The sequence below is a fragment of the Ammospiza nelsoni genome, chromosome 2 (assembly GCF_027579445.1).
Source record: "Ammospiza nelsoni isolate bAmmNel1 chromosome 2, bAmmNel1.pri, whole genome shotgun sequence".
Taxonomy (NCBI): domain Eukaryota; kingdom Metazoa; phylum Chordata; class Aves; order Passeriformes; family Passerellidae; genus Ammospiza; species Ammospiza nelsoni.
The window spans coordinates 45,722,351-45,749,234 of NC_080634.1; the positions used below are offsets into that span (position 1 = coordinate 45,722,351).

A 26,884-nucleotide genomic window follows, 5' to 3' on the forward strand; every position below is an offset into this window, starting at 1 on the left:
TTTGTTTAACACACTTGAAGTGATTTCTATGCCACCTCTGGGCATGAATGCAAGATGGAAGATGCAAGTAGATGTGTGTCTATTCCATAGGATAGCTGGATAAACAATACTTGCTTAGAATTAGAATGGCTTACTAAACTGGGGTCCTAGAGTTGTTGGGGTTTTATTTGTATTTGGGGTTTTATTTGTATTTGGGGTTTTTGAGTGTTGTGTGTTTGTCATTGTCATGACTCTTGTAGATTCTCATTCTTGAATTGTAGGACCATAATATGACTTGTTTATGGTCAAATTTCATGGTGGAGGCTTTTCGTGGGCGTGGTGGGGAGAGATGAGAGAGGGAATGATTTTGTTCCATCCTAAAGGTAAGCTTGTTTCTTGGGAAGCATTGCAAATTATACTGAGAAGTGGGTAGCTTTTAAACTGATGAAATAGCAGGCACTTGGGCACCCTGTCAGTGGAATCTCTATAGCAATACAGTACTAAGAGTATTTGGGTATAACATGGGATATTTGAGATAGCCCTGTGAGAGTGACTGTGAGGGGAGCAGAGAATCAAAGGCTGGAAGGGACCTCAGACTATCTCCTGCCCTACCTCCTGCCCATAACAGGGTCAGTTTTGAGGTCAGGCTTCTCAGGGCTTCATTTGGTTGGGGCTTGAAGCCTCAAAGTGTCTCTGAGCAGCCTGTGCCACTGCCTGACTGTCCTCTCAGGAAAAAAATTTGCATCATATCTAGGCTGAACCTCTCCTGTTTAAGTTTTTGCCTGTTGTTTTTCCCCTTCCCATCCTGCACTGCTGTAGACTCCATCTCTTGACTTTTCAATGACATCCCCACAGGCACTGGAGGTGCTGTTATCTCCCTCCAAAGCTGTCCCTGCCTGCAGCTGAACAAGCCCATCTCCCCCAGCCTCACCCCCATCATGCCAGTGGCCTCTGCTTAGCTCTCCTAAATTTGTTGGTGTCTTTTGTGTATTGCTGGGGCCCCAAACTAGGCAGTGTCTAAATATGGCCCAGAGTGCCGAGCAGAGGAAGATAATCTCTTCCCTCAATCTACTTACTGGCTCTGCTTGTGTTTGTGCAGCCCAGAGTGCTCTAGTCTGTCTTTGCATCCTGCTGGCTTCCAGCCAGCTTGCTATCCTCCAGGACCTCAAGGGATGTTTCATAATGTGTATCAGCTATTCTTCCCCTTTCCAATTCTAGTTATCTTACATTGGTGTTCGAGATACAGAGGCACTAACATTCCCATCAACAAAAGAAAAAGGAATGTACAGTAGCAAAACGCTTTTTGTAACATAAGGCTCAAGCCTATTGTCCCTGAGAAATAAATAAATGTAGGCTATCAAGGTGAATGAGGAGTAGATGCCAACCCAAGATACCACTGGAAAGAAAAGTGGAAAAGTGGCAACCTGAAATCAACATTACAGTGGTGGCATGCAGAAGAACATACTTTAACACATACTTCAAACTGCAACAACTAAAAGTAAATTACTTGGTTTGGTTTTTTTTTTTGTAATCTAATGATCCACATTAACAAATTGTCATATCCAGCCTGCTCACATTAACATTTATGATGTTTTTTTCTTCAACACACCTATTCTTTCTTTATAATTGGAATATACATTTTAAAGTGTTTGCAATATGCCAAGTTGCAAATACCCATTAGCTTGCAAAACAGAGATTATGAAAGAAGCTACTTAGGGTTTATATTTTACTCTGAAAGTATGGTGATTTATATTAAATAACACAAGTTTTCCTGGCAGCTGTATCTGCAGCTTTATTGAAGACAAACAAAGCAAACCCCCAGCTTTAGATAAAGAGGTGACGTTAAAGGCTTACTCTTGATTTCTTTAAGCCTCCAGCAACTGTTACCCTTTCAGATTGATGCATGTTTTGCTATACAACTGAAAAGATCATAGAGTCACAAGAAATTCAAATAGTTGATGTTTATTTAAGGAAAGCTTCATTTATATTTTGAGGCAGATCTTGCAATAGTTTTGCTGCTGTATGTGATTATAGTAGTATTGCTTCTTTTCCAAGAAAAGCTGTGGTTAGTTTTAGGAGGGGAAGCTGCTGTCTAGTGTAAAATAAACTGGATGAAACAATTGGCAATGAATGGGTACGTGGGTGTGTTGTTGGAGTGAGTAGGAAGCTGCTTTGTGGAAGTGATAAAATGGGATAAAATCCTGCAAGCTGAGAACGTGAACATGTGGGAAACCCATACTTCATCCTCACCCCATCATTCTCAATATAGAACCTTAGAACATGCATGAGTCCCTTCATGTCAAAGAGAAAACTTCAAACACTGACTGTAGAGGCTTTCTATAGTTGTAGGTTCAAGCTACCTCTAGGGAGCTAATGGAAGATTGCTAACAAAGTCAGATCTATTTGTCTTTAGACATATCAGCTGCATGACTTAATATCAGAAAAAGCTGGAAAACTATTTACAGAAGAAAAGCATCTTGAGTATTCATTAGTGAAAAAATTGTGCGTATATCATGAAGCTGCAATATTTTCTTAAGCCATAAAAAAGCCCACAGCTACAGGTTCGCATGAGTGAAACCATGTAAAAGCACAAACTTGGGCTCTGAGCAGTGGGTGGATGCTGTGGCCAACTGGCTGCTCCCCAGAACCTGCTGGCTCTGGGTGTCCTGCTGTCAAGTCTTCAGAATTTTGTATTTCAGCTATCCACTCCATAACTGCTGACAGCTTCTCAACTGAATTTATAATTGTTGTGCCCTTTCTTTCAACAAACTCATAAGCATTCATTAACAAGATTATCATTTGTAAAGGGGAATCTTTTTCTCATGTCTTTCTTTCCTACAAGTGGACCTTGAAAGCCTTCCTGATCAGCAGACATCCAGCTTGGTGAGGAAGGTCTTTCCTAAAGACAACAGGAGGCTGAAGTCAAGTCCTTCTCCCTAAATAAAAATGAATATGTGACTTTTTTGTTTGGGTTGGATTTTTTTCTAAGCACACCTAATGGCAAATGAGTCTTTTTGTAAATTCTGAATTGTTGATAGAACATATCATTCTAAGATAGGGCTGTTCTTCCTGTTCACTGAGATGCTATAACAACCTCACTGGAAATAAAGTTTCACTTATGAGAAATCTATTACATTTTGAGATGAAAAGAGATTGGTAGAAATTAGATCTTCTGGCTCTACCAGTTTATGAATAGTTGAACTTAGCTGTAAATTGTGGTAATAATCTTTCTTAAGAGTTTAAATACTGTTTTCTTCACAGAAAATCTTTACTGAACTCCTCTAGAGGATCACTTATGGAGGTATATGGAAGCAGGAAATGCTGCCCTCCAGTCCTGCTTGTTTAAAGATGACTGTAAAATCTCACCTGATTAAATTTCTCAGTTTATCCTGGGTGTAAATAGCTTAATGCCATCTGTATGTGTGTGTTCACAGAAGTGAATTGTTGCAAGAACCACAGAGCAGAATGTTGATTTCTGTCCCTGTACTTAGCAGATGACAGCATTTAGAAATGCTGTCTGCCATACACAAAAACTAAACTTTTTGCCTTATGAACCAAGACAGCAGCATTCCTGTACTATAGATTCCCTGTAGTTTTGTTTGAGCTGGAAGTCTTGCCTCTAGATATTAGAGTCCTCTTTTTAATAGAGTCAGGTGGGATTTGATTGCTATGTGTCCCTGTGGAGGAAACTGCTTTTGAGGCCGTGGCCTTCCTATGGACCCAGTTGTTAGCTGGGCTTGTACTGTAAGGAACTGGCTCTTGAACTTGTACATGAACTCTCTCTCCATGCTGAAGGGTTTTGATATTGACTTCCATGGCATCAGGTCTTCAGCTGTAAAGTTTCTTTCTGTAGACTTCCCCACACGCATTTTAACAAAAAAGGAGAGAGCAAGGAAAATTTATTCTTGTAATTTCAAGTGTGGGCTTTTGAAGACACCCAAAATAGGCACTTTTAACCACTTGTCATGCTTGTTGTGTCATTTAGTTTTTCTTTTTTCAGTCAACTGCCTTTCTTTCAGTGGTCTCTGAACAGCTACAATGATGTTCTAATTTTTAATGAGCATTGAGAACAGATTTGTAATTTATAATTGGTTGGAGCTGGTAACTATTCTTGAAGAGATAGTATCTTGAAGCTCCTACCATGCCATGCTTGTATGAGCCATTTCTGGAGTTGAGACAAGTGGAATTTCTCTTCACTTTAAAGCAGTAATAATAAAGCAGCATAATTTTCAGCAAGGGCCTTGGTCAGAATCAAGAAGGAGCTGACCTGAGAGACTGAGAGTAGCCTGCACTTTTAGAGGGGGTTGATTTGACAGCTTCTGGCACTTCTGGTGTGTTCCTTGCACTGATGCCCTTATGGGTCAAATTTTGTGGTGGAGCTTCCTTTGTTCAAGTTGATGTTAAAATGCTGAGACTCAGCTGTGAGAATCTTTCACAAATGATATCTTTTAAACAGCAAATTATTAGACTGGAGAAGGGGAGCAGGTTACATCCCCTCCAGTTTTTGCCTATCTCCTGTGCTCACTGCCACAGAAGACCTATCAAAAGCTGTAGCAGGAAGTGTTTAGAGCCTGCCTCTTGTGTTCATTAATGAACCAGAGTTAGCATCTCTCTGCCCTTGCAAGCAGGTGTCACTGCAGCCAGCACCAATTACAGCAGTATTCAGGGGACAGCAACATGATTCAGCCAGTCAAAAACAATACAAATGAAAGAAGCTTTCACAGTTCAGGGATTATATATTTTTAGCAAGCTGTATGTGATATAATCCAACAAGATAGCTGTATTTTTCTGAACTTAAATACTTGTTCTGTTCCTGTCAGCAGGCAATAGCAGAATACAAAACTTACAAGTTACACAGAGGAAAGAATATGAGAACATAGTAGGGCAAGATTTTTATCCCATCATTGCTGATAGGTCTTGCAGAAGAAAATAGTTCTTGCAGAAGAAAATTGAAGTTCTCTAGATTTCTAAATTTGTGACAAAAGAGGTCAGATTTCTTAAGGCCTTCAGTACTTTTCAGCCTGCAGTGCTAAGGAAGAATGGGTTCTTAAATGATTTTTAACAACAAAACTTTCATTCAGGCCTTTGTGTATGGTTTGTACCAGTAAAGAGTTTGAAACCATGATCTTGTTCCCTCTCAGTGTTGGATTAAGTTGTCCCAACAGCAGTTGCCCCTGTGTAGCAGTGTCCCATTTTCTGGCAGCAAGTAAAAATCTTTTACTGCCTTTTACAGGACGTGAAGTACAGTAATTTGAGATGTCTGCATCTTTTAGTCAAGTATCGCTTGTATATGAATACTTAATTTTAGAAACTTAAAGTAAAGAGGTGGTGACTGGAGAGAGTCTGCAGTACACAGACAGGGTTGTATTTATGAAGTTTCTTCATTAATTCTTCCTGTTCTCCTCTGCTGGAACTATGTGGTAATTATAATGAGCATTAACCATAGGACACAAGGTCACAGAACCAATGGGCAGCCTGGGCAAGTGTATTATGGGAGCTCTGAATTCAAGAAGTGTTTGGGCAATGCTCTCAGGCACATGGTGTGACTCTTGGGGTGTTCTGCACAGGATCAGGAGTTGGACCTGATAATCCTTGTTGGTCCAACTCAGTATATTTTATTATTCTATTATATGTATTATGCAAATTCTGGTGAATAGAAGACTTCCAACAGCAGAGTGAACTGAGTGTCTCTTGAAGCTGCTGCTTGGGAGTTGAACCAGACAGGTGTTTGAAGAACACAAGAAGCATTTGAAAATATCTAGGTAATTCTTCAAGCTTTATCACTCATTTCTGTATTCTCAGTCAAGATTTTTACTTCTCTGAAAAAAGACATGGGTAGCATAGTCTGGTCAAAGTATGTGCTCAGGCTGGTGTGAACACCTTATGATTTTTCATTTTGTTTTTATTGACATCAGGTTTTTTCTTAATATATTTCCCTTGTATTTCCATAGATGTTTATTTCAAGAGCAATTTTAAAAAACTGAAGTATCCCTTTTTCTTTCTGTCTGTAAAATGTCTCAATTCTATTTGTACAGCACTAATATCCCCTGTGAAGAAGAGGTCTTCAGTGATCAATATATTACGGCTCTAGCAGCACAGACCAAACCATCACCATGAAACACTTCCTGAGGTAACTGTTCTGTATTTTCTTAAAAGTGTTGAATTATTCCAATTACTTTTATGCTGCAGTGAGCTAAATGTTTTAATTGTTACAAGTATTACAGAAGGTGTAAACTAGATTATACTAGACTGCTCTCTGTTCACCTAGATTTCACTATTTAATTAAAGCTATTTTAATTTAAATTTTCTTTTGCTGTTCTTTATAGAAGCATAGAATGTGGGAACTGTCTTGTGGGATTGGAGCAGTGATGTATCAAATCAGTAGTGCCTGATATGTCAGGGGAAAAGAGAAAAAATAATAGCATAGAACCATGCTTGGAAAATGTCAGGTTTTTTCCTTCCTGCTCTTGTCCACTGTCTGGATTTTTGGAGTGTTGTTTGTGAAAGCAGAGATGCTTGCTGATGGTGTGCAAGTGTTTTTGAAGCTGATCATGCCCAGTTTGCAGGAGAAATGTCAATTACTTGCTCCCACATATGACTTGCAGTTGTTCCTCTATAAACTAATAATAGAATGGGGGACTTGCAGACAACAGATGTAGGTGCAGAAAGCCCATGTTGTTTTTGTTCTGTAGTCGGTGGGGGAAGTTGAGCACTTCTCAAAATTAATACAGATCAAGAGCTCATTTGTGTATAAACCAAAGAAATCATATTCTGTCTGTAGGGGAGGAACCTTTTCAAGAGGACTAAAACATATGCTTCTGTATAGAGCATCTGTCACTATATTTTTCTCCCTTTTTAGACTGTTTATAGCAAAGAAGCTTACACACTATGGATATCAGCACCATTACCTCTAGGCTGATCATCTGTAATGATTTTGCTGCCAAGACAGACATAGCTAAATTATTTATGTGGAGTGTTTGGGCCAGCTTCCTCATGTATCTTAAACCAGCTGCAGAAGGGCTCTGTAAGAAGGACATAGACAGATTGAAAGTATAAAGCAATGTTTGCTAACATCCACAAAACACAGCCAAGGCTGAATTGAGCCCTAATTTAAACATTAGTGTGCTCACCACCTTATAGTCACCAGCCAGGAGGGAAAGAATTGACCCTTGCAGCTCTGTGGCCCAGGTCCTGGGTGGTCACAAATCTTCCACCAATTCCATTTGTACTGGTCCAGTGACCTAAAAGTTCACAACTAGCCTGACTAACATCCGTGCACTGCTTTTTCCCTTTACAATTTTGTAACACCTCATGTCAGAGCCTTTGTTCTAGAATCCTGCTAATTATTTCCTTCTTAATATTATTTCCTTCTTAATATATTTCCTTCTTAATATTATTTCCTTCTTCTCCTGCCTCTATAATTTTTACGTTTTTTCTCTGTACAGACTTGTTCAGACGCCTGACCCAAGGTCACAAATTGATGCCATATGGGATTTGGTTCATGAGTCCCTCATAAAGTGAACTCTACCATCCTGTGAGAAGGGTGGGAGCCTCTGTCTAGGACTGCAGAGGGTGTTACACTTGCTCCCATAAAGGTCTAGTATTTTCTGAACATAAAGTAATTTTGCTCCCTCCTGATGGAGAAGCTGAGCTGATGACAACTTCTAAGCTGCCAGCTCTCTTCCTGTTAAACTATCTGTTCTGCTCACCTTTGCTCTCCTGGCCCCTTGATGATTTTCTCCATGTTGGAGAGAGAGTGCTGTTTTGAATATGTAGGTTCCTGAGGCTGCCATGGGGAAGCTACCTTCTGCTTCTCTTCATGTTTTTCCTGAAGTCAGTGAATCCTAAAAGACTTGAAAGGTCTCAGTGGTGCTAGATTCTCTTAAGTAGTCAAGGTAGATCTTCTGAAAAACAGTTGTCTAACTAAACAGGACAGTCTAGGACTTCGTTATGGAAAATCCAGTATTCAAAATGCTGAACAGAAAGTTGGATTAAGGGATGGGGTGGAGGAGAGTACAGGGCACCAAAAATATGAACACCGTGTTGAAATAGGAAAGCTATTTCTATTTACTTACAAGCATCTGGATTTTTTTATATTATGTTAAACCTTTCCCATGAACTGATAAGAGAACTACCCTCCCTGTATTCTGTAAATGTAGAGGAAAGCCAAAGAGACTAAAAGAAAAACCCTCCAAGGGAAGCACTTACTGGGCATAATGAGTTCTGCTCTATGTGTTGCAACCTGCAGTTGCAGGTTTGTGTGATGGGGAATAAGTGAAGTGTGGGACTGCAGGGACATATATGGGCAAGACAAGGTTATTAAGCCTTCCAGCTTGGAAATGGGTTGGAAAAGAAGTTAATATATATTGTGTCCCCATGTTTGTGTGTAACCAATAGCAGCACCACTGGGGAGCTTAAATCATCCTTAGCTGTTTGTGAAGATCAATGCAGGGTTGAAATTTGGAATTCTGATTGCAGGGACTGCTCAGTGGCACAGTGTTTTCCTTGTTGCACAACCTGGGACAGACACCAGAATAGCTAATGCTGATGGCATAGATTATCTTTGTGGTTAAAACCAATGACTTTATTCTGCACAAACTGCAAGTCATTTTGTTGATTGAAATGTGGAAGTTGCCGTAAAACAGACATCAAGAGGAACAGGGCTTTCATCTCTGAAGTTATGATAATCTTGACTTTGCTTTCTAAGTGGTGACAGTATTTTACCTCTAGCAACTTCATGCAGCAGATACTCACCTGGAGACCCAAGGGGGACTTTGAAGAGTGGATTTCAAATCCAGCTTGTTGTTTAGTGAGGTTGAAAGCTCAGGAAATCAAGTCCTTTCCCACTGCTCAGAGTAGGGTCACCTATAACAGGTTGCTCAGGACTGCATCCAGACACATTTTGAGCGCCTGTAAGGATGGAGATTCTGAAGCCTCTCTGAAAAACCTGTTCCATTTCTTTAGAATAATAGAATTTCTTAGAGCCTTTTAAGATCATTCAACCCAAGCATTAGCTCAGCATAGTACCGTGTACCACTAAACCATGTCACTTGAATGCCACATCTATGTTTCCTTTAAGTATCTCCAGGGATGGCGATTTCACCACGTCCCTGGGAAGCCTGTTTCAATGTTTGACAATTATTTTAGTGAAGAAATTTTTAATGATTTTCAATCTAAACCTTTCCTGGCACAAAATGAAGCTGTTTTCTCTTGTGCTGGGAGAAGAGAATTACCTCGACCTGGCTGCAACCTCCCTTCAGGCAGCTGCAGAGAGTGCTGAGGGCCCCCTGAGCCTCCTTTTCTCCAGGCTGAACACCCCCAGCTCCCTCAGCTGCCCCTCACAGCACTTGTGCTCCAGACCCTTCCCCAGCTCCGCTGCCCTTCCCTGGACACGCTCCAGCCCCTCAATGTCTCTCTGGCACTGAGGGGCCCAGAACTGAGCACAGGATTGGAGCTGTGGCCTCAGCAGTGCTGGGTACAGGGGGACGGTCCCTGCCCTGCTCCTGCTGGCCACACCTGGCTGAGCCAGGCCAGGATGCCATCGGCCTTCTGGGCCACCTGGGCACACCCTGGATCATGTTCAGCCACTACTGACCAGCACCTCCAGGTCCTTTTCCAGCAGGCAGCTTCCCAGGCACTGCCCCCAGCCTGCAGCACTGCCTGGGGCTGTTGTGGCCCCAGTGCAGGACCTGGAACTTCGCTTTGTTAGACCTCATGCAATTGGCCCTGGCCCTGTGATCCAGCCTGTCCAGAGCCCTCCACAGAGCCTTTCTACCGGTAGTGGATCATCACTCCCACACAACTTGGTTGGAGAAAGAGTCTGTCTATTAAACAGTCCAGTAGCTGGAGTAACCCTAAATCTCTGAATTTAGACTCTTATGTTCATATTTCCAGTTCAAGGCAATGTCTTAATGAAAACAGTTGGTCTTTTCTTTTTCAGCTTGTCTGATATGAATAATTTCTGACATCTGAAATATTACTTATGAAAAAATAAAACTACTTCTCAGTTAAATACTTAATCTTCCAGGGCTTTCTCATTTTGGCACTCTGAGAAGTCTGTCAGCAACACTTCTACTTTGACTGTAATTTATCTTAAACATCTGAAATAATAGCAACTTGGAGAACCAACTGTAGTAGACAGGTTTTTTTCAGTAAATCCTAGAAATCTTACATCTCTTGCTCTACTGCAAAGCAAACTGTAAGCTCTAGCAGATTTTAGTGTACTGGAGTCATCAGATAAAATGAAAATCAAATCAGCAAACAGCAAGAGCAGTGAATGTGTGGAAAGCTGCTGTTAAAAACTATTCATATGTCTTCCCTAGCTGCCACAGTGAGTTGCTCCTATGTCTACATGGGGAGATGAGGTGGATTTCAGTTGTCATGTCTGCAAAGGCACAGAATGAAAGCAATTTCTTGTGTTTTAAAGGAGTTAGTAGCCAGTCTGCCTATGGCAGAAATGGTGATTGGTACCTCACTTCTTGGTTGAGCTTGTATACACACTGTAAACTATGCACATAAACCAAAGATAGTCAAGTTAATGAGCTCCTACCAGGGTTGTATCACTTGCTTACTCGCCCATTGGACAGCTGATCAGCCATGACTAGTGTGTCCTTGACTTCACAAACAGTAATTAGAATTCTCAGAAAGGAAATACTGATATGTAATGCACTCTTATCTGAGATTAGTATGTTCTTCAGGAAGAAATAGTTGTGTAAAAATCTTCAGAATCCATAGGACCTAAGACACAACAGACAGAAAAGAAAATGATGTGTAAGTATGCTCAGTGACTTTTATTTCATTATTTTAAACAATTGCTTTGGGGGAGAGGATGAGGGGTTTTTTTGTTTTAGATTTGGATCTAGGGTTTTAGGTTTTGGATTTGTTTTGTGTTTGGGTTTTTTTTTTGGTGGGGCTGGGGCATTTTGGCTTGTTTGGGTTTTTTGTTTGTTTGTGTGGTTTTCTTTGGTTTTGGTTTGGTTTGGTTTGGTTTGTCTTTTTCCTTGTTTCAGCAGTTTGCTTGCTTTCCCCCAGGTTTAAGTCCAGTAAGTAGCATTTAGTATCTAGATGAAGCTTTTATTTTACCCAGAATACCTATGTTTGTTACTAGCTCTGAAAATACTGAGATTCTGAAATTACTGAAGGAGGGAATAAACACTTTCATTAGTTTCATGCACAGTAATTAATCTCTACTTCCCTTCAGGAAGTACTTCATGTTGCAGCAGACATACATCTTGATATTTAGCTGAACAGATTACACAGGAAGGAGCTTCACAGAAATATTAGGCAACTTTGGAAAGTTTTGCATAATTTTGCTTCTGACATTTTGTCATGGAGAAGGCTGTGCTTATCTCCTAGAGGTTGTCACCTTTAAATAAAAAGCCAGATTTCATGAAAATGTGATGTCATACTGTCATTGGAGAGAGATGTAAATTCTAATAACCATTGCATTTGCCATTGTAATCGCACTGTCCCAGCATCAGCTGCGCTAGTCGAGAGCAAACCTGGAAATCCCTTGTTGAAAACCACTTAAATCTTTCCATTTGCAGTGCTGGGGTGTGAAGCAACGTGCTCAGTGCTCTTGGCTGGTTGCTGCCATGTGCTTTCATTCCCCAGGCAGAGCAGCACGTGCTGTGGAAAATAGAAGCACTGTCTCTGCTGCAGCAGTACTCTTACTTTGTGCTGGCTTTGGCTCTGCATTTCCCCCTGTCTTGCAAAGATGTGAGAAATTGCAGAAACCCCTTTCTTTGTCTTCTTTGTCATGGAAGAGAGCACTCCAGAATCTCTTGAGCCCCATTATTGCTGATAGAGATTGGGTGATTGGTTTTGTCATGCACCATCCTTGGCAAGGAAACTGAATGTTGATTTGACATCTTATTATGCAGTTTTTTCTTTATTTTGCTTGAGTAAATGTTCATATGAACTGTTTTAATGCATGTATAAACACAAATATGCAGGTCTATACAGCTGCTTGGAATACAGGAGGGGAAAGGAACTGATTGATTGGATTGAAATAGGAAAGAATAGAGTGTGAGTCCCTGAGGAACACCTTCATTTCTGTCATACTTCTGTTCTTAGACCTCTCCTCTGAGGATCTGAAATAATGCTGTACATGACCACATGAACTATTTTCTGTGCTGAGAAACCTGCAAAGGCAAGCAGGTGGGGGAAAAAAAACCACAAAACGAACAAAGAATAACAAACTAAAGAAAAAAAACCCAACAAAAAAATAACAGAGCACAGAGGATATTGAGTGGAGAAGAGGTTTGGAATTTAGCTCTAAAACAAGCCAGAAATTAATGCCACTGTGCCACAGTCAAAGCACATGGCTGTGCCTTTGGGGGGTTCATGTTCATTGTATGCTGTGTTTTGTTTTACAGTGCATAGGGGCTAACATAAAATCTGCCTTGCATAATCACTAGTGTGCCTTTATTACAGGATTTCTGCAAGCAAAATTCCCTTTTATAAACAGCTTGTGATACTTTTTATGTCTTTCATGTTACAAATGGAAGGTTTCAACTATTGTAAACTTGAGATGGATGAGTGATAAGAAACTGAAGGTACCCACAAAGGTTGACTTTCTTCTATATAAGCTACCTAGTCAAAATTAGTGTGTGTTTGATTTATTAGTAATAGCTGCTAAGTATATTTTAGTGAATCACAGAGGTAGTGTTTGTGTGCTGTATTGTCTTGGTTTTAGTAGATGCATTTTTATTAGTCTTTGTGCAAACCACAGCCAAAGCAGAACTTTGGTGGAGAAAGTGGTTGCAATTATGTGGTCACAGCTCTATCCCACTTGCAGTTTTTCCTTTGATTTGCAGATCTGTCATTGAGCCTAAGGCAAAAATATGTAATTCAAATGCACTGATACTTTCCCTCCTTTAAGTCCCCAAACTCATCACAGCACACAGTATTCAATTATCCACAATATAGTACACAAAACATTTTTCATGAATTGCATTGTCATGTTTTAGCATTGAAGGCAACAAAGTATAGGCATGAACTTTCTTAAAGCACATCTGTATTTTACAGGAGCTATCTTGCTCATGAGAAGGAAATCTTACATGAACTGTTAACATGAAGTTAAATGAGTCTTTCCATCTTCCATATAAATGATCTTTCTGTATTTTTTTGCTCTAAAAGAGACCTAACATTTGGAAACAAAGCAGACCAAAAGAAAGCAACTCTAATTTCTACTACAAATACATGATGAAAATTCAGGACTCTGTTTTACCATATTCAGCCTTCCAGTTTGGTGTTTTCCTGTGCTTTTAGCCCGACTACAGAGCTGAGTTGTGCTGATGAAACTAAGGATGGCTGTAGGTTATATTTGAATTCCTCTTCTTGGTCTTGTGGAAGGTGTCCTTGCCCATGGAAGGGGGACTTGGAGCAAGATGACCTTTGAGATCCCTTCCAGCCCAGATCATTCTGTGTTGATTCTGTTATTCTACTTCTGACTGTTGGAAACTTAAAGAATGGCTGCTTGCCTGGTCATGGCCTTGCCTCCTGCTACCTGGTGATGTTCTTAATACTGAAGGTGATAACCTGCTGTGAAGCACAAATTAACTCCTCACAGTAGTGTGTGCTGACATATCTTGAGTCAGGAATGAGGGAGTACCCAAATACTTTGATGTCAGCTCCTGAAACTTCTTTCTTGTCTAAAACTTGGTTCCATAATGGGACTGATTCCTCATTCTTTGGAGGAATCAAATCAATTGGTGTCAATTTGTTTCTAAAATAGAGGCTTCCTGTTAAATAAAACCAAGGAGGTTTTCTGCATACAGGCATTTGGGAGTACTAAGTGAATCAACTGAAAGTCTAAAGATAAAGTGGATGCTTTTAAAGCATTTTAAATACTTGTGTGGATGCTTTCCATTTAGATATAAAATGTCTTTAGTTCCCATAGCTTAATCCCCCTTCAAAGCTTAAACCAACATAAAGCAGATTAAGCTCCTGTGTGGACCTTAACACATCTTAATTCATCTTCCCTTCCTTGAACATCCTTCTACAGCATGCCCTTCAGGAAGTTTTTAGGAAGTGATGGAGCTCTTCAAGCTTTATATACATACACATGCATATTTATAACTGATTTGAGTATCTGGAATTCAGTGTTTTGAAATAATCACTGCAGTCTATTGAAAAGCATAATAGAGTCTCCTAAGAAATAACTGTCCTTTGAAAGCATCAACTACAGAAAATAATGGGCTAATGATGAATATGCATACACACAGACTTAGACCATAGTGGACCAAATTGTTTGTGAATATTTATTGGCAAGCTCGCATATCAAAGTTGTATTGATGTTTTCATATAATGTAATCACAGAATATGATCACAGAGAGTTTGAGATAGGAAGACACCTGTAGATGCCATATAATCCATCCCCCTGTTCTAGCAGAGCCACCTGTAGCCAAGGACCATGTCCAAATGGCAATGTTCCTACTGCTAGTTCTTTGCAATTTGTCTTTTATGAGATGTGTTTCTGAACCCAGGGGCTGGGGGTGGATCCATGTGGTGGATCCATCCTCTTCATCCCAGGAGGTTGACAGATAGTTGGGTGATGTGGCAGGATCTGTGCCATCATAGCCATAGAAACAAGAAAGATAAATTATTTCCAAATAAGTTGTTTCCCATTAAAATATGGGTTTGGGGTGTGTTATGTAATTGTGGTAGCCATATGTAGACTTTGGTAGCAGGTGTAATGCTAACCAAGTTTAAAATGGAGTGGTTTTCATGTATGCAGCCTTTTTCAGGCTTTTGTAGGATCCCAGCTGAGCCTGGGAGGGACCTTAGCAGGTCTCCAGTTCAGCCTCCCTCTCACAGCAGGGCTAGCACTGAGGTCAGACTGGGCTGCTCAGGGCTTCTTCCAGTCAAGGATTAAAAATCTGACAAAGGAGACTGCACAGCCTCTCTGGACAACCTGTGCCACTACCTGACTGTCCTTGAGGGGAAAAGCTTCTCCTTGCAAGGCTGATTCTCTTGTGTTTCAACTTAGAGCTGTTGTCCGTTGTCTACTGGCCCTGCAGGATTGTTGAGAGCCCAGCTCTGTTTCCTTCAACTCTTCCCATAAATGCTGGGGGCTGCTGTTAGATCTCCCTGAATCTTTGCTTCAGGTGGAACGAGCCCAGCTCTCCCAGCCTCTCTTCACAGGGTTTGTGCTCCAACCCTACCATCTTCACTGAGATACACCCAGTTTGTCAAAGTCTTTCTTCTGTTGCTGGGACTCAAAACTAGTTGCAGTAGCTACATAAGGGCTTTCTTGGCTTACTGTCAGTTCTGTACTTTGAGGAATTGTGTGGCATCACTGCTAAGTAGCAGCTGGTCTTGGGAAGAACTGGCAGTCCTCAAGACCAAAGTCTGTATTATAAGAATCAAAAAGTTCTTAAACACCTTTTCTTCTGCAAGGGGAGAAGCTTTGATTGCCTTAGTTTTCCTTCTTAGGGACATGACATGAATGCTGTCAGGATGTCAAGTTTGTCAGGATAACCAAGCATTCTGCTTGGAGCAGGTTGTTGCTGAGGCAAAACTAAGCTAGGGTGTGATGAATTCCTGGATTCTCAGCATCCATTATATCAGGGTGAGCTGTACTCCCTTCTCATGTAGCCCTGTTTCCCCAAACTGTTAATAGGAACTATACAGCCTTTTATGTTGAGAGGACAAAGAGTTTTCCACAAGTACCCTTTTAAGACTCTGGAGTTTCCTTATTCAGTGCTTCTAGCTGTGGTGCTTTTTGTGGAGGGTGTTTTGTTGGCTAATACTAAAAAGCCCAATTTAATATTTACTGGCATAAATGTTTGTAGTATGATTGATTGCTGCTTTTGCTGTGAAGGTGCCCTTAGGCAATGGGAATTTGGGGTGAGGAAGTACTTTCTGTTTGGGTGGTGAACATGTTGAAACAAACTCTGCTCCAGACTCTTATTTTCAAGCTTCTTCTTTTGCCAGGATGTTTGTCCAGGTATGCCTGTACTTCTACTGCAAATGCTTGTGGCGCTGCCTGAAGTTCGTGGTCAGGAAACTAACAGGTCAATGTGAATTGCAAAGGATCTGTTACAACACCAAACCTGGAGCTGCCAGAACCATGAAAATAGGTAACTGCAATATACTTAGTTCTGCATGCCTTTGTAGCCTTCTGCATATGCTCAAAATTGTATATTGTTACTAGAAATAAGTTATTAAATTTATTCAATGTAAACATGCTTGTCTGACATGATGCTTTTGAATACTTCCCTTACAGAGGCATCCCTGAAAGGTTCAAAAAGTAAGGTGAGTGTAAGATCTCATTACTCACCTTTTCTATGATGTCTTGTGCTGTTGTTTTGTTCAGTCTGGTGTTTGCTCACCCCAAAAAGTCACTTTAAGGTTTGATATGATTTTACATTTTCCACTGAAGGGGTCTTGTGTCTGCAAAAGGAGTTGATCTTGCAAAGTTGGGCAGAGTATCCTGTATTCCAGAGATGGGCCCACTGTGGCAATGATGGAATCAAGGGAACAATTGCCATGGTGCAGGTCATGAGAGTGAAGTGTTGTAATTTAGGGGTTCTTTGTTTGATTCCTCATACTGTCTTAGAATATCTGTAATCTGCAGTCAGTTGCTTGCAAATTTAGAAAAGTCAGGGGTTTTTGTCTGGAAAGCAACTTTCCCAGCTTTGTTCTCTCTTTTCCTTTTAAATACATTGACGGAGAAAAGCCTCTTTCACTTTATCCATGTACTGTACCAGTGGTTGTGCTAACCTGAGTTGTTCCCTAAGGCATTTGTGTGTATGTTAAATAACATCCTTCAGCCTTTACATTTCTGTCACAAGAGTCAGTAATATTGAAAACCTTGCCTCACCATTAACAAAAATGAAGTAATTTAACTCTTAGTTCAGCATAGTGGTTCTAAATGTATTTCTAGCACAAACAGAAAGGCAAAATCTTATTTTAAAACTTGCATTTAAGCAATTGTGAAGTTTTGAGACAAAGCACAAGAAAATTCAACCCCTTAAATTTTCAGATGGCACGTTGGTTTTTGAATACTGAACTTCTGGGGGCATTTCTACAAATAGCAATTATATATGACAGAAAAGGAAGAAATTTCGCTGTGTTACTGCAGCATGTTGGGAGAGGGAATGTTAAATGAAGGCTGTCAATTCCAGTGTAATTAGGTGGATGGTCTGAAGCTGCTTCTTGGTCTGCTCTGAGGTCTTTGATCATCCTCACTGACAGCCACCACAGAAATGTGATGAACTGACTACAAGGGCGAGGGGACTCGAGTTCTTACAGGGCAAGGGCTCTGAAATGAGTCAGAAGGGTTCAATTATTTGGAAAGATATGTACAGGGGTTGAGTTGGGTCTTCTGGGCTCTTAATGCAGAAGCTTTCAGGCATCAAATTTACCACTGTTAACTTGTTGAGTAATAGGTTCTGTAGGAATTAATACGTGTTTAAATCCTCTTTTTAGCGGCTCCAAACATCAGTAAATGTTCACCCTGATGCTATTGAAAAGACGATAGATGACATCATGGAGCTGAAAAGGATTAATCCCGATGTAAATCCACAGTAAGTTCATAGTTTCCTTATAGAGCAAGTGGGTTTTCCTCAGTTCTTGGGTCCATGGAGAACTTGTTCTCTATAGTTATTGTGGTCCAGAAGTTGAAAATGAATTCTGTCTCTCAGCATAAAATTCTAATTTTAGCTTTGCTGTCAAAAAACTATGTAAAAATGAATTATTTTTTATGGTTACTTAATAAGCAAGTCTTTTATCTACCTGATTCTGTCTTAGTTTCTTGTTGATGCATGGATTTATGGGGGTCACTTCCCCAGGGATAAAACACCACCAAACCACAGGTCCTGGCAGGGACAGTGATGGCTTCTTAGAAAGGCTCAATGCTGCCTTTTGAGTGGGAGGAAACCATCTTGTTTTAGCTGATACAGATGTATGCTGGTTTGCATTTTAAAACTGCCTTTAATTATCCAAACAGAATTTTTAGTAATGCAACTAATATTTACTTTTGTAAGAAGAGTTTGACTACCAACCATTAAATTTACAAGTGTGTATTTCAAGAGTAGGTGATGATAACACATTTATGGTTGCCTTACCTTGTTGTGCTTAAGGCACAAGATATCTAGGTCAGGAATCAGTAGGAGGAAAGTTGAGAGCTGTATTATCCAGGTGATCTGTCTGAGGTTCACTCCTCTTCCCAAGCTTGAAGTTGGTATACATAGTTAAAAATGGGCATCCATAAATTGTTAGCTGCTTTTCTTTAATTGGTCAGCAGCATCAACAGGTAAGGTGGTCCCAAGGTCTTGCTGCAACAACAAAACCCAAAAGCTAAGTTGAAAAATTATAATTTATTTTGTCTCATTATAGGAATCTCCCTCCCAGCCCACTCCCCATTAAAAAGGGCAGTAACTGGGTGGTCTGAAAATGAGGCTCCACTGATCATAAAGGAAATAGAATACACTGCCTCTCTCTAGCTTGAGAGACAGCTCTTGTGATGGTGACCGCAGCCCCAAGAGTTGAAAAAATTGTGACCTAACCATTAAATAAAGGAAGAAAATACGAGAAGCAAAACAAAGAGAACCCCTCATTCTCATAGGTGGGAAGCCCTGTGAATTTTTTCTGGATGTGAGCACAGAGCTTTTCCGGGTTGTGTCCTGACCCAGCCCACATGCTCTTCAAAGGGAGGGTGATGAAAGACCAGCTGCTTCAAGTGGATGTGAGGCCTTTCTGAGAGGCTGCCATCTGAGGAGGGCATCACAGCCCTGATACTCTTGTGTTACACAGCATGCTGTCTGCTGAAATTCAAAAATAAAAACTCAGAAATTAGAGAAGGTGATGTCTGAGGAAAAACTGCAGGATGTAAATGTGCACAGCTCAGAGCTTGGATTGTGGACATCAGGAACTGCAATGTTTAGCAATCAGGGTGATCCAAGTGCTCACTTCTCAGTGTTGGGCCCTTGGGCAGAATGATTTCAGAAGAAAACAAGAAATTAATTATTATTTTGTATAACACGAGAGATCACCTTTTGATTCCCCTCATGGCATGCCTTTGGCCTCTGGAGAAATGTTCTCCTTCAGAAGAGAGAGAGAGCAGTCATGCAAATGACTTCTCCTTGCTTGAAATCAGGACCCTGAACATTAGGTTACATTTTTAAGGATCTGTAAGAGACCCTACAAGAGAGCTGGAGAGCATGCAGTGACAGGACAAGAGGGAATGGATTCAAATTGAAAGAGAGTAGGCTTAGATTAGATGTCAGGAGGAAATTCTTTACAGTGAGGGTGGTGAGGCACTGGAACAGGTTGCCCAGAGAAGTTTTGGATGACCCATCCTTGGGGGTGTTTAAGGCCAGGTTAAGTGGGGCTCTGAAAAGCCTGATCTAGTGGAAGGTGTCCCTGGCCATGGCAGTGGGGTTAGGACTAGACAAACTTTAAGACAAGACTAGACAAACTTCCAACCCAAACCATTCTGTGAATCTATGAAAATATTTTTAAAAATACCGCACAGAGGAAAAAAATAACCCAAGCAAAAAAAACACCTGAATTATCTTTTTTTTGATCCAATTGGTGTTCATATGCTTAGCACAGGATAAATGCTTGTCTTTAGACTAGAATATTTGCTTTCAATATTTTACTGCATTTGAGTCTCTCATCCCCTTTTCTCCTTGCTCTCCTTCCCATTTGGTAAAATATCTTCTTAAAGCAGTGAGGAATGTGGGCCTGAAATGTGCAAGATGAGGTCACATACGTAGATACACACTCTGCCACTAAATTGGTCCTTATATTAAATTAATAATATTTCTGCTAAACTTCAGACATCTGCACTGAAGTTTTACATGCAGCCATTTATTTTATACTGATGTTTTCAACAGAAATTTGAGCAAAAGCAGGTCAGCTGCTTTTTTAGACATGATTAAGAAAAATCCAATGCCTTGCCTTCTCTTGAACCTAAAACACCTGTAATCCAAACAATCTTGTTTAGAATCTCTGGCCTTGTGTTGGATAGCAGAGACTTGACATTTCCTGGGGTAAGGACAAGGGGACGTGTCATAGTGTATGTGTTTCTGCAAATCTGTATGCAGTCATTTTTGTTAATGTGGCATCTTTGCAGAGCTGAATTAGCATCACAGGGGTGCTTGCACTGGCTGTTCTTGAAGGCTGTGGGCTGCTGTGATCTAAAGAGGAGAAGGCATCCCACAGTAATTTTCCTTTATCAATGCCTCTCAGATAAGTGTGTGTATATAACAGTAGGAGCGAGCAGGTTGAATAACCTGGTGGTGACATGCAGTCTACACAAACTATGGAAGCAGACATAGAATCACAGAAAGGCTTGGGTTGGGAGGGAATTAACGATGATCTAGTTCCCCTACTCCAGTTTTGGTCTTGCCTCCATCTGGTGGAGCACCTGGAGCTGAGTACAGTGGGAGTGCAAGCCCAGGTACATTGCTCCTGGGCTCTGAGAACAGCCACAGCCAGCACCAGGATGACAAGGAGAGGATGTGGGACATCAGCACCTCACCCACATCCTGTGTTTGGCAAGAATAACAAAGCATTAATGAAAAGGAAAGGGGGGAACCTAATTTGACCCCCACCCCCTTACCAAATAACATTGTGTGGAACTTTTGACTGCCTTTATATAAAGTGCAAAGATGGTTTACTTTGAATGTGTCGTGTACCTTATATCTTAAAAACATGTATTTTTTTTAAATATAAAATTGCTCTGCTTTGCCATAGCCTATGTTCTGCTGCTCTAAACTGAGGCTATAAAGAAGTTAAAAACATTATGGCTGTGATTTAGTGATACTCTACAGCATTTCACAGTCTGTCAGGCTTTTCAGCTTTCTTTGAAATGCAGCCTTTCTGTAAAATTGGAGGCTATAGCTAGTGAAGCATGTTAAAAAAAAAAAAAAAAAAAAAAAAATAGAAAAAGCCAAAAAACCCCCAAAAAAGAAACAACAAGGGATGGAAAATACCGTGGAGGCTTTTCTGTCTGAAAGGGTTATAGCTTCAAATGGGATAAAATTGCAGCATGAAAAATGGACTAATGCTGATGTCTCTGATTCTGTAGATTAACTGTAGAATCATTTAGGTTAGAAAAGGTTTAAAATTCTGAAGTCCAACAGTTAACCCAGCAGTGCCAAATGCACCACTAATCCATTTCCATAAGTGCCACAAACATCTGAAAGATGTACATGTTTTTTAGATACCCCCAGGGATGGTGACTCTACTACTTTCCTTACTTTCCTTCAGGCTGTTTCAGGGCTTGACATTTTGGTGAAGGAAATTCTCCCCAATATCCAATTTTAACTTTTTCTGGGGCAACCTGAGGTCATTTGCTCTTGTCCTATCACTTGTTACCTGGGAGAAGAGACCAACACCCATCTGGCTACACCATCCTGTTAGGGAGTTGTAGAGAGTGCTGAGGTCCCCCTGAGCCTCCTTCTCTCCAGGCTGAACACCCCCAGCTCCCTCAGCTGCCCCTCACAGCACTTGTGCTCCAGACCCTTCCCCAGCTCCGCTGCCCTTCCCTGGACACGCTCCAGCCCCTCAATGTCTCTCTTGTAATGGGAGGCCCAGTGCTTTGCCTTGCTGAATCTCATACAATTGGCCTTGGTCCATGGATTCAGCCAGCCCAGATTCCCCTGCAGAGCCTTCCTGCCCTCCACCAGATCAACATTCTGTCCAACCTGGTATCAGCTATGAACTGACTGAGAGTGCACTTGATCCAGATTATTAATAAAGATATTAAATAGAACTGGTCCCAGACTGATCCCTGGGGAATGCCACTAGTGACCAGCCCCCAGCTGGATGCAACTGCATTCCCTACCACCCTCAGACAGATTTTTACCCAGTGGACAGTGCACCCACCCAAACCACAAGCAGCCAGCTCCAGCAGAATGCTGAGGTGTCAAAGGCCTTAGTAAAGTTCAGGTACAAAACATCCTCATCCTTTCCCTCATCCTAGGCAGGTCACCTTGCCATAGAGGGACATCAATTTAGACAAACAGGATCTGCCTCAAAAGATAAGCAGTGAAAATCCTTATGTTCAGAAAATTTGAGAGTATTACAGAATAAACAAAATGTTTCAGTGTATCAAGCACAACAGGCAAGGAATATGCAGCTTAATATCAGTGCAGCCTGTGTTCCACAGAGGAGTAAGGGTGCACTTAGCTTGCCCTCCAAATTCATACCAGGTGTTCCTGTAATTTTACATACTATTAAAGGGCTTATTGCCATATATAAGCAAATATTTCTATGAGTATGGCAGTTGCATACTGCATGGCTTAGATTTTGTATTATAAATTCTTAATGTAAAGCTGTTGTTTGGTGAAGAGTTTTCTGGTGGGTTTTTTATAAGTTTGGTTTAGAGTTTTTTGAGGGTAGTTATTTCATGTGTGTTGGGTTTGGTTTTTTTGATGATGCATCAGAAAATGTAAAAAGGAAACACAAAAATCTGCATTAAAATGAAAAGAGAACTATTATGATGATTCTTAACATGAGACAAAAGCCAAATCTGCCTGGAGGCAGATCTTTGAAACTGTATTACTTCAGGCTTTTGGCTTCTTTATGCTAGCTTTAGTGGCACAGAAGCAAAACAATTATTTTTAGCTTTTTGCTGAGTTTTCTTTCCCCCCTCAGCCTTTTTCAAGTTCTCATCTCTGATCCCAGGAAATTGTTTGAAAAGCTGTCATTGGAATGAAGAGAAAGATACAGTAATGTGCTTGTTATAGGCATTCAATGCTGCTGTGTATAGTTATAATGTGATTTCAGTGTGAAAAATCACTGTTCACGGTTTTAAAAAAATCCCAAATATTATCATCTAAGGAAGAGACTAGATGAGACTGTGCCCTTCACAATGCCTTGTATTATCAATGTCATATTGATCTCTTGGAAATTGTCCTGTTGCAACTGAAGTGTTAGACTGCCAATTAACGGATGTAACACTAGTCATGAGTATCAGCTGTGTGCATACACGGCAGTGCTGTTTCATGGCTATACCTGACTGAGGTGGAATATGTTGCTCTCCCCACCCTCAGGTTGGGAGTGTCTCTCCAGGCATGCCTGCTGCAGATTGTGGGCTACAGAAACCTCATTGCAGAGGTGGAGAAGCTGCGCCGAGAGCCGTACGATTCGGAGAATCCACAGCACGAGGAAATGCTGCTGAAGGTAGGCACTCAAGAGGTGCTTGGGGGGCGTCCTTTATTCATGTCAGCTCCCAAGCCTGCTTCATAAACCTCTTTGGAACACTGAGAGCTGTTCTCACCTTCCTCCATCATGTACCTGTTTTAAGATAAGACTACACAGCCTTATAATCTGGTCTGGGTGTAAGACCTGCCAAGCAAACAGCTCACTCCCTGGCTGATAAATGCATTTCCCTTGGCTGGACTATATCTAGGCGCTGGATAACACAGGTCTTAGAGCACAGAGCTGTTATCTGCAGTGAGCTCTGGAAAAGTAGTTTTATGTCCTCCTTCAGTACACCTTTCTCCAACACAAGAAGGTATTTTTCTCTATTAACCAAATTACAAATTTATTTCTTCAATTTAATGTATTTTTGCAGGGCAATGTCTGTGTATACCAATGGCAAACATCTATTTTTTATTGTGTGGAATGGAAGAGTGGGAGTTGATGACTTACACATTTATAGTTACCAAATGTATTTTCAAGTGAAAACAAAATGACACTATTCTTTCAATGATACATGGAGAGTCAGGAAAACCATAACAATTGGTTTTTACTTCCTTCATGCTTTCAGGAAAGCCTTGCACTGGAGCAGATAATAAAAGCAATTTCTCTGTCTTGAAGCCATAAGCAGAGAAAGAGCTAGAGAGTTCTTATATTAGAAAGAAATTGAGGAAAGAATAAAAGTCTGGAAAACAGCCTAATAGCAAGCCCTGGTCCTGATCCTGCTTTAACCATAGCTATTGCAGGACACTTCAGAGAAATGCCAAGAAACAGAATAAGTGATAGTGAGCTTTTTGGCTATAAGCAAAATGACTTCCTAGAAAATTTTCAGAGTTCTTATAAAAACATACTACCTGTTTGGTTGTGGGGGGTTTTCTTTTTCAATTTATGACAAAAAATACTGAAGACTTTAACAATACCAGATGATGGTGAAGATGTCTTCCATGCTGTAGCTTGCAGTGCAAGCCTTTGCACAAGTTACAGTGAGAGCTTCTGGAAATTTTACCATAATTACTTGGTCTTCCAAAAATCCCAGTAGGCATATTATACAAGCACTGTCAGATGCAAGTAACTACTTCTAAAAATGCCTCAGATGGTCAGGGTTCCTGTTGGTGTCTGGAAAGCTGCCTTTAAGGTTTGCCTGCTGATGGGAGGTGGGAGTCTCACCCAGGAGTGCTCCAAATCCAGAGCTGCCCTGAAGGAGTGTTCTAACCATCAGGTAGACTTGGGCAGAAGGACTTCTCCTGTTCAAGTCCTGCTCCTGTGTATCCAAATGCACAAATTTATGGGAGTAGAGTGAGTTTTAACTAAAGAGACACACAGATTTACCCATTGAGGAAGCCTGTGTCTTGCAGGTGAGAGATCCAGGTGGCAGCCTACAGTGTTGGCTGCTGAAAATACCAGGCACCTCACTGCAGATTAAAGAGGGCTTTTGGCTCCAGGAGAGCATCTATAAATACCCTAAATACAAGAATCTACGTTGCCCAGAGAGCAAGTAGGGTCTGGGATCATAGGTGAGAAGGACCAAGGAGCTGGCTGTAGCCTCTCCCCACCATCCAGCCTGAGAATCATGTCAGCAATGATGTGTAGTCATGTAAGTGCTTGAAAAACATAATTACACAAGCATAAAAGCAGAATGGAACTAAGCATTTGTCTGAGGAGAGATTAAACAGTGCAGTTTATGCGACATTATGCAAAGTCAAAATGTTGAAAAAAGTATCAGTTTCACCTAAGTATTAGCACTTGTTTACAGCAGATGTTCTACTTTTGCAAATGCCAAATGGAAATATGTCCAAGGGTTTAATTCATTTTATAATCCTCGCTGTGTAAGAATAGTCTGGTTGGTTTTCATTCCTTCTAGATACTCTGCTAAGTGATCTCTGCAATGGGTAATTCGGGTTCCTAATGGCTATCATTTATTCATGTTTACCAGGAGAGCACTTAATGAATGAGAGAAAGATTAACTTAATGTGATTGTACTAATGATTAATACTGTATTTACTGTTGATGGATGAACATTGGTTTAAACAATGATGCTTTATACAGTCGTTACAAAGTGAAATCATTAAGATTTTAACCTTCCCAGGGCACTTAATTTTAAATGCAGTTGCTAAAATTAAAACAATTTCTGTTTTTATTTGGGAAATGTGCACACAACTCTTTCCCTTGGGTAGGCTTTGTCTGAGTGATTTTCTTGCGGATGTGCTCACCAATTCATGACTGGTGATTAATATACTTTCTTATTCTAAATTCTGATTTCTTAATACACTTCAAAAAGGGTGAGTTTGTGATATGGCACATGAGGTGTGCATAAAGGTATGCATTTGTCATATGTCAATTGAGGCTGCTTTTAGGTGCATAGCAACATGATATTTAGGCACTAAAGTTGCTGGACCAGTGCAGTTAAAGGGATTTATTCCAGCTGATGATCTGGCTTGTTAAATCACTTCGGACATTTCTTTATGTGAGATCAATGAATGATTCTTCCCTTAGTTAAATATGATGGTACACATGCTATCCTGGTATGGATTTTTTTTTTAATGTTCTCCAATTTGCTGTTCAACACCATGGTAGCCAACTCTCTTGATTTATAACCTTTCCAGAGACTTGCAAAAAAAATGAAAAAGAGAAAAGAGAAAAAATCGCTGCAGAACGTTAGGAACTCAAAGCTGCTCTGCTGCACTGTCAGTGATTTACAACCAAATTCCAGCCCATTCCTGTCTCTGTGCTTATGGAGGTAGACACCACCTTGATGAACAAAGCATAAGCAAAACAGGTCTTGTTAGAGCAGCTGTGATAAGGGCAGAAAGGCCTTGTAGGGCTGAAATGTCTGCAATACTTCAGAGCAGTTTGGGATTTCCCCCCACAGACACTCATCCAGAGGAACTCCATTTGATTTTGTGTTTGGGTTGCTGGGATAGAAATGCTGGGATACTGTTCAGTGATCAGAACTTAGCTTGGTTTAAAAAGAGAAAAAAAATTAAAAAAAGAAAAGAAAAAGCTCCACTGTGTGGAAACTTCATTATGTTTTACCTGTAATCTTCCTAGTTGTGGAAATGCTTGAAGCCGAATTCACCGCTGAAAGCTCGCATTTCGAAGCAGTGGTGTGAAATTGGTTTCCAAGGTGACGATCCTAAAACAGACTTTAGAGGAATGGGTCTCCTGGGCTTATATAACTTGGTGTAAGTATGTCCCTCTGCAGATGGGTTTACTGGGGTCGGAAGTCATGAAAAGCAGCATTACTTGCAGATTTTAGCAAATCTGTGGGAATAATTTATAAAAGTGCCAGGGACTTCATATTAAGCAAGTGAAACAATTTATTTGCTAGCCTCATTTTTGGAGTGTTTCTCAAAGGGGTCTCCTTTCTTTCAGTATTCCTAATTCAACCTTGTAATACCACTTGCTAAGCCCTTTTTTTAGTTTCTCTGTGACACAGCAAGTTAGCACTCTCTTCCTACCAGAAAGAAAGTGTAAAGTATATTTTCATCAGTATCTAGATCTCCTTAAACAAAATGCCCTGGAAGTATGTAGGTGGGAGGGTTATGTTACTGCTCAGCTGCTGTCTTTGGGAATTTCATGCTGAATTCTTAAGCAAAACACTTGATATGCAGTCACTGATGGTAGATTTAAGTAGTTTGACTACTACTTCAATTTCTGTCGATACTCAAAATTAAGCAGTGAGTTTACATCACTTTTTTCTTCCAACTCATGCGCACCAGGTGTTAATGCCATAGCTGTGCTTTGT

General features: G+C 40.6%; 1 protein-coding gene across 2 annotated transcripts in view; it reads left to right on the top strand.

The window, feature by feature from the left end:
* Positions 1-26,884, top strand: part of ELMOD1 (ELMO domain containing 1) — a 43,376-nt gene that overhangs the window by 9,348 nt on the left and 7,144 nt on the right. For both annotated transcript variants that reach the window (XM_059466592.1, XM_059466594.1), the window contains exons 2-7: positions 6,015-6,109; positions 15,919-16,064; positions 16,211-16,239; positions 17,416-17,513; positions 22,992-23,121; positions 26,188-26,321. In XM_059466592.1, the coding sequence (XP_059322575.1) occupies positions 6,093-6,109; positions 15,919-16,064; positions 16,211-16,239; positions 17,416-17,513; positions 22,992-23,121; positions 26,188-26,321 (554 nt within the window). In that variant the 5' untranslated portion in view covers positions 6,015-6,092. The remainder of the gene's footprint in view (positions 1-6,014; positions 6,110-15,918; positions 16,065-16,210; positions 16,240-17,415; positions 17,514-22,991; positions 23,122-26,187; positions 26,322-26,884) is intronic.